At 42.1% G+C, this 8,676-nt stretch overlaps 1 protein-coding gene across 1 annotated transcript in view; it reads right to left on the bottom strand.

The window, feature by feature from the left end:
* Nucleotides 1–357: 357 nt before the first annotated feature.
* The window catches only part of LOC116144847 (cytochrome P450 CYP736A12-like), a 28,063-nt gene continuing 19,744 nt past the window's right edge, over nt 358–8,676 (bottom strand). Inside the window, exons 3-5 of the mRNA XM_031430276.1 lie at nt 6,282–6,466; nt 901–1,243; nt 358–579 (exon numbers count right to left, since the gene is read on the bottom strand). Of these exons, the coding sequence (XP_031286136.1) occupies nt 358–579; nt 901–1,243; nt 6,282–6,466 (750 nt within the window). The remainder of the gene's footprint in view (nt 580–900; nt 1,244–6,281; nt 6,467–8,676) is intronic.

Raw genomic sequence — 8,676 nt, 5'->3', positions numbered from 1 at the left:
TGACTTAGAGCAAAATTCGGGTTCCAAAGTCCGATTAGGATAAATTAAATGATTCTGCAGGAATGAAACAATCATTGCTCGAAAGAGAAACGTTGAAAAATGTTCTTTCATTAGCTAAAAGTTTAATTCATTAACTAAAAACGTCTCCCAGGATCAAGTAGTGACTGCATCTTTCAGCTCCTCAATCCTAAGCCTGAGTCGCTCGGCCTCAACTTCAGCATTTTGCTAACCTATCATTTCCTAGGTAAGGTCGAGTGAAGTCCACTTGAATTTGGCCTCCCAGCTCGCTGCTACTTTCTAGGCCAAGGAAAGCTTAGAGTTTAGCTTGTTGTTGGCTCATCGCTACTGAGCCAAACTCTAGTCGGCCTTTGCTGCCTTAGCTTCAGCCTTACCCCGAGCAACCTCGCTCGCCTTGAGTTTGTTAAGGAATTCCCTTTCCTTGAACCCAAAGGGTGCAACTTCCTTCCTAAGGCGTTCAAGCTTGGCTTGCCTAACTTCCCTCTCTTTCTCCGCAACCACGGCCCTGGCCAAGGTATCCTCCTTTACCATCTCTAGCAGTATCCATCCCTTGTGAGTTCCCTCCAAGGTTTGGCCACATTCTTCATACAAGAGTCAGGGCGCCATGGCAACCTGAAAGCGAAAAGGTGAGAAGCAAGCAAGAAACAAAAGTAGCATTCAAAAAAAGGAAGCGAGCTACCAGTACCTTAGCCGCGTAGCTGCAGGTTAAGGCCAATATCTGGGAGACAACTGAGTCCTTGACAGCCACAAATGTTTGCCGGGTGACACAATCCCTGGCCACCGTAGCCCTAACACCAATATGGTAGGGGAGTTGGTTGATCAAAACGTCGACATCAGCCTTGGTCACTTTGCCCATCTCCCTATCCTTTGGCTTGGACAAACCAGGTCTACTCCCCCTGGAGTAGTTGCTGCACCCGTAGGAGCAGGCTTTTTCTTAGCCACGCTTTTTTTAAGGTCACCAGCATGCATGGCAAACTCTTTGCCCGAGCCCCCATAAGGCTCAATCACCTTCTTTGTCTCCAAGCCATCGTGTTGCTTGAGTGCTTTACCTTTTCTCGAGCCCACAATTGGCTTGGACATCTTCTTCGTTGGCCCCTTAAAGGGCCTAGTGGTGCTTTTCTCACCAATCGCCTTATAAGCGATCACAGATTTCTTCGCGCTTGGGCCTTCCACAAGCTCGCCTCTAGCACGCTTCGTGCCGGCATCATTGGCAGTTGTTTTGTCACTAGAGCAACCAACACCTTCTAAGCAGCCACCGACACCGCCGTTTTCTTCTTAAGGCTTTTGGGTTTTTTACTCTACATTTCTACAAGGAAAAAGGGAAATGAGTTAGCAATCAATTTGCGTAGGAAATCAAATGCGAGCAAGCAACAACTTACCTTTTTCCAAAAGCGCTAAAAAATTGGCCTCAACCTTGCAAAAGTCATACACCTTTAGGTGAATAAGCGTAAGAAAGTCGTGGACTTTGTGCAAATTTTCAAGAAGATCACTGAAACGTGATAGCCTTTACATGCTCGCCACTGGGAAATAGTTCTACTTGATGTTAACTGCAATAGAAAGTAATTCAGTTAGATAATGAAGCAAAGCTCAAAACTTGTCCTTGCCTACGCGGGCGACCAAAGCTTTACTTGCTTCCAGAAAGAAGACACCACTCGTCCCCGCTTCGTAGAAGAAGAATTGAGAATCCCAATGTGGGACATTCTTTAGGACATTGACCAACCCATTGAAACGTACTTTCCTCGCCTTGGAAGTACATCTTGCCCTTTTTTGAGCTTGTACAAGTGGACAAACTCTTTGACAGATGATTTGTCTAGCTCAGCGATCATGTACGCGATGTATACCCCAGTAATGATCAAGTAGAATTGGCTGTTAGTTGGAGAGGAGCGATCTTGAATCGCTTCAACACTTTATCGATGAAAGGGTGCAGGGGAATGGATACCCCGCACCTGAGGAAAGTCTGAAAAATTGCCACCCATCCGACTAGAGGGTTCTTTTGAGCGTGTTCTCCCGGGGCCATCAGATTGAGCTGCGGTGCATAGGTTGCCCTGATGCGTTCAAGATCCCTAGGGTGATTGAGGATTGTGGCTCTTTTCATACCCTGTGAGCTGAGGACAGTGAGGAATGAACTAGTTGGATCAAAGCACGATCAGACAAGCCCGTGACGTCAGGGTCCAAGCTTCTAGTGACAAACTCTTCGGATATCTTGGGGGACACATCCCCTAGTACTGCCAAGTCAACTGGTGAATCGAACATTCAATCTGTTGTGTGATTGCTAGACAAGGACATGGTTGTAATTTAACTTTGGGTACCTATAAAAAGAAGCGAACATGTGTTAGAGCTTAAACAACTCGGTGACCATTCCACATTCGCTTCCATCTTAGGCACCTAAAATATCTCACGCAACACAATGAAGTCGTGCGACCTACCCAGGACACCGATAGCCACCGCGATTAAACCCCTTTAAAACCCGAGACCACCAAAAATGCACCTCAAAAACCCTACTAAAATCTTAAAACATCCAATGTGGCCACTGTAGCAGCCACCCTTTAGTACAAAAGTCAGAAAAATGAGTAAGAAGGAGAAAGAAGTCTTACTAGAACAAAGAAGAGTGTTGAGAACTTGTAAGAAAGACCAGCATGACGACGTAAGAGCAATGGCAAAGAAAAGCAAGAGGGTGGGAGAAATTTCAAAGTAGTTGTTCTGAATATTCGCCACCTTTTACAATGATTTTACATGGAAGATGAAATGGCAGAGTTCAATCTTGACCATCGACTCACAACTTATCCTAGCCCTTTGTTCATTGAGCAATCTCAACCCTTGGACATGGCCACATGTCGACCATCCACAAAGGTATGACGAACCGTCAAAAATGATAATTTTCGCCGCCTAACGCCTCAACTTTGTGCGTGAACAGTTGTTGTCACCTACACGCAAGAAACGGTCAAGTCAAGGTAGCAGAAAACAAAAATTATTTTCTACATGGATCGTTCGTTGGTGCCAATATTAGGGCACAAATTTATAGTTTATACATTAAATAAGAATCTACAGAAAATTCAGTCTAGAGTTAAGAAATCATATGCACGTTTGGAGGCTCCTCCAATTTGTCTCTAAACGGATTTCGCTATCGACCCAAGAGTAGGATCGAACCAATGTAGTCTACACAAAGACAACCCCAAGGAAATAAAGAGGGATTTGCTAGATCTTCTTCAGCTTTAAGAACCAAGATGAAATCAAAAGAGATTTGATTCAAGCAAAAAGGCAATCTGGCGTGGGAGAAAGGAAAAAAGGGCTATAATATTTTTACTCTCAATGATTGAATGAATTCCATTTATTAATTCACAAAGTGTTGCACTTATATAGGGCACACTTTGTCCTATTCTATCATGGAATAGGCTTGGGCACCAACCCAAACACCCCCTGTATCCAAACAGCCCCTTTTAGATATTTAAATTTTAATCATCATTATCTCAATTAAATTCAATTAATATCACATATTAACATTTAACAATAATGATAATTTATTTAGATATATGCGAACACATATTTAAAAGTAATCTCACTTATTTAATTTTAATATCAAATTAAATAAAGGTTATGACCTCAGCAAATTTAATTACACTGTGAGATTACCAAAATACCCTTTTTGCCTAAAAAGACGAAAACACCCTTCTTACAAACTGGTTCTTAAACTATCTTCTATGTGCGTGACTCATAGGCTCCTTATCATACCGGTAGTGTGTAGTATTGCGATTAACTCCAATTAATCATCTCACTACACACAGACCAAGATTGGCCCCTAGCAAGGCATCATGGCCATCCGATAGATTTGGATTCAAAGAAGCAGCTACCTGTCAATGATATGGTTACCGTACAATCCAATCCTTTCATTATCTGTTATCTCAACGAGACCGAGGCATAGAAATAGTGTCAACATCAGTTACTCTCGATATGCATCTATTCAATTACTGGACCAATGACCTGAATAGTAATCTAGATAAAGCAACAACTCAATCCCACTATGGCCACAATTTTAGTGTTATTGCCATTTACTGAATTACGCCGTGAGATAACCTCCCCCATACCTGGGAGTGATGAATCCTCTAGCGATCCATCATAGTCTTGATACACTCCTTGATGCAGCCAATCACTACCGTATTGACAGCTCTGAATAGAACTGCGTTGCGCTAGTGTCAAACTACACCAATCGGTGCACAAGGCGCTCCGGTGATCTCAAGTCTAAGGATCACATGCACCACCATTTGTTAGAGGATTTGTTCCATAGACACTAGGGTTACCATCCATATGGAATCCTCTGGTGAGTCAGTCCAGTAAACTTGCCTACAGCAAGCACTCATGTGTTACACCAAGTTGTCATCAAACAACCTTGACAAGTGAGATCAGTCACTGCCTTTTGATAAGGTCGTTCAACACTATGATAGTCTTACCGTATTGTCTATGTCCTCACTTCAGAATAATACTAGGGCAACGGACATTTCTAGAACAGCCACCATATGTGCTCATAGGGTTATCACTATCAAGATTTGAAACACTTGATACCCTCATCACGGTTCTACCATTCTAAGGACATATATCAATACATACAATGATTATTTATGTGATATAGAATAAAATGCCTTTTTATTAATCAATGAACATTATTATAAAATGTCAATTCTACAATAATTGATTGGCTCTAGGGCACCCACTCCTAACAAACGTAACTAACAAAGGCTGCCACATTTAATGCGAAACGACCACGCAAAAATTACTTTATACCCTGACTTTTTATATTCTAAGTTTTAACAGGTGGCACAGGTAATAATGTCCAAGTGTGAAGAACATCAATGAAATGTAAAGTCAGTCATGGAAGTCCGATCAAGCATGCAATCAAAGACTCACTGTTGAAGCCAAGCCTAGCGTTAGATCGAGCGATAGTCTTCGAAGCCCGAAATGAGCATCGAACACTAGGGGGCAGATGCTGTGTGTGGCTTTTCCACCAAGCTTGGGCCAACACAAGGATATAGCTCGGCCTAGAATGATCTCAGCAACTATGATTAATTGACCTATCATGAGCTCATCGAGCCGTAGCTCAACCCAACACAAGCTAGTCGTGGATAGTCCCAGGAATTAATCAATCAATCCCCAGATTACTTCAGATCCTAGATATCGTGAGAATGACTGGATCAACAGTTATCGATGCGCAAACATAGTGCTCAATCGCAATGTTATCAGAATTGTGGTTCAAATCATTTGTAATCCCCTTAATTTCGCTCTTTCCTTTATGTAAATCTTGTATATAGACCCCCCCTAAAACGATGAGGAGGGGGATAAAAATTCTTGATTAAAACTACATTGTAAGCTCTCACAACATATACACAAAACACAGTGGACGTAGGCAGTTAACTTCACCTAACCACTTTAAAAGTTATCTTTGTCATTTACTTTCTGGCATTATCATTCACTCATCACTGATTACCCATAATCACGCACACATCAATTCTAATCCCGACAAGGTCGATCGAATCTTGTTGGTTGGTGTAGATTTCTATATCAACAATTCTCATAGAAGTTGAAGTGATTGGAATAAAGATATTGTGTAAAAGAAATTAGAGAGGAAATAACATGTACGAGGAAAAGCCAATTCGTTTTTATTAAAAGGAAGAACGTCAACTGAAATCTAACTAGAAGAAAATTAAGGATGAGGAAGAGCCAATTCAATTGTATGAAAAGGAAGAATAGCAACTGAAATCTAACCGGAGAAAAAATAGGGATGATGGAATTAACAAAAAAATTTAAGAAGAAAAATATTAAAAAGGGGTAATTTTGGAAAATAAATATGAAGTATTTAATTTAAAATGATTTTAACTATTATTAAAGCTTAGAAAGAGATGTAGTGGTGGGGCTTCAATAAGCCTACTCAAACAAAAAGTAAAAGGTAAAGGAAAAGGAAAAGAAAAANTATCAACTCATGATATCTTTCGGAAGCATCCGGTATGCCTACTGTGCAATATAGTTGCCCAAATTATATTGCTTCTGTAGGGAACCCTTTTCGATAATTCATTTACCAATTAAATGAATCAGATGGACAATTCATATACATACTTTATTTTAAATGCATGACTGAATAAAGGAAGCAATTTACATATATGAATTGAAGAACGCTTTCTTCTATTATTTATGATATATATATATAGATACAAGACAAAATGCTCTGAAACCGACAACACGAATGGTTTCTAGGGCATGCACTAATATACACTAACACTTTCACAACCATGTCTAAGTATTCTAGGTTCAACAAATCTGATTCTTCTGCCATCCTATCTAGTCCCAAGACATTTTCCAACTCTTTTTGTACTTTCCCCATAGTCTCAGGATGTTTGAAAAGTTCTGAAAGTATCCACTCAATAGCTACAGCTAAACTATCCTCTACAGCTACAAGCATGTCCTAATCATATTCATTTCAAGAAGAAGAAAATAATCTTTAATAGAAATTCAAAAACATATAAAAGTAATTGGAAACTAAAGAAATTTTAGTACTTCAAATTTAACAAATGGATTCCAAGTCTAACAATGTTATGCCTAAGGAAAGTAGGGCTGATGTGGATCAGGTCAGCATGCAAAAGTCAGAACCCGGGAACCCATAGCTAAGTCACGTGACAAAGGAGCAGCCTGCTTTTGTCAGTATAGTGGGCACCGCGCGTCAGGCCAGCCATGAGCTGGAGAGCTTCCACGTGTCCAATTGCATGCACCAAATCGCGCAAATCGTTTTGGAAGAAGAGTAATAGGACATAAAAGAAGATTTGTACGGATAATCCCACCAACTCACAGATTTAGCAATCATCACCTTAATCCATCCCACTATAAATTGAAGTTCCTCTCTCAATTTCGGGATTAGCTAATCTCTCAAAGAAATAGCATATACTATATTTCTCTCTCTCTCACTTGTAAACATCATTTGTAAAGTCAGCTCGCTGACCACGACCAGGTCGCTAACATTAATACATATCAGTGGATGTAGGACTTGCTTCCTTAAAGCATCTGAACCACTTTAAAAATAGTCTTGTCATTCTCTTTCACTCACATTCAAACCATTCACGTGTGTCTTCTGGGCCCACTTACCATTGCACATGCATGTTTAGTTGGTGTCCAAAATCCAACATCAACAGTTTGGCGCTAGAAGAAGGGCCTTGATTTAGTATTCATCCTTCATCAGGAGAATCTCTAACTCATTGGTCGTACAATAGCAAATGGCTCACTGATTTGAACCTGAACAAACCAACCAGAATACTGAGGGCATTCCCCAAGTGCAGGAGGACACCTCTCCCGGGGTACCCTCGGTCCCACAGACTGCCGCAGGGAACATCCCGTCAAGTTCACAACTTAACCTCGCCGTTCTAAGCTACCTGGAGAGGTTTAACAATACTCTCCAAATGGTCACGCAAAGATTGGACCGTTTGGACCAGGGTGTGCAACCCAGATCAAATGCAGCAGTGCAACTGCCAAAAACGCCTACAGGTCACGTGAAAACGCGGCAAAGGGTGATAGCCCATGCCGCGAGTACTGCAGCGCGTCAAAGAAAGGGTAAGCAAGTGGCGAAAAATGGGCCTAAAAGCTCCAAAGGCCCGGCGAACACCGACCACGCCCCAAGTAGAATACCCGTGGCATTGAGACTCGGTAAAAGGATACAGCCCGAGCCATCCCATGCCATGTCGCATGAAAACCCTCACAAAAGTGCTAGGCAGGACAATTCTAATCACCGCCAGAACAATCCTGATTGTCGTATGGGAAGTTACCACACTCCGCGGGTCGGTTCGCACCACCGTAGAGGTAGTGAAAGTTCCCTGAATAACGCAGTGCCATCACACGGCTCTACTCAGCGTGTGTCAAGATTGGCCGGAACTACCGACGGAGGCGAGGAGGAATCTGACCTACGATCATTCCTCAACCGTAGAAGTGAGGGTCGTACCCACATCGTGGAAAGTAATCCCCAGGTAACGCTGCTACCTCAAATCAAAGAGCTGCAGCGAGCTCTTGATCAACTAAAAGCTCAACACTATGAGCAAGGGTAGGTGGCATCAGCATCTCCCTTTTCTCCAGCAGTTTTAGCCTTCCCACTCCCATCGAGATTTAGAATGCTCGACATGCGGGCGTTCGATGGAAATTCTGATCCGTAGGATCACTTATATGAATTCAATGACCTGATGGAGTTTCACCAGGTCTCGAATTTGGCAAAGTGTCGTTGTCTGGCAGTGACCTTGACCTCTCATGCCAAACGATGGTTCAGGTTGCTCCCGGCAAGATCTATCAATTTGTGGCCTTAGATAAGCATGACGTTCCTGAGGCACTTCCAAGCGAACAGAAAGTTCTCAATGCCTTTGAGTTATCTCAGCAATATAAGGCACGAGAAGGACGAATCCCTCCAATCATATATAGATCGATTCCACAGAGAACTTAACAAGGTAGCTCACACTCCCGAAGAGTCTGTTCGGACTCTCATGATAACAGGAGTTTGTCCACAGATCGACCTGTGGAAAGAGCTACAGGCTGAGGATGATATTTCTCTTACCCGCTTTTACAACCTTGCGGACAAATATCTCCGTATTGAAAGTTTTGTAGTGGCACTTCATCGTCGCGACTGCGGTGCCTTAGGTAGTG

The sequence above is a fragment of the Pistacia vera genome, unplaced genomic scaffold (genome assembly GCF_008641045.1).
Source record: "Pistacia vera cultivar Batoury unplaced genomic scaffold, PisVer_v2 Contig1143, whole genome shotgun sequence".
Taxonomy (NCBI): domain Eukaryota; kingdom Viridiplantae; phylum Streptophyta; class Magnoliopsida; order Sapindales; family Anacardiaceae; genus Pistacia; species Pistacia vera.
The sequence above is the reverse complement of the archived record's forward strand: the minus strand, read 5'-3'. Positions and strand labels throughout refer to the sequence as shown.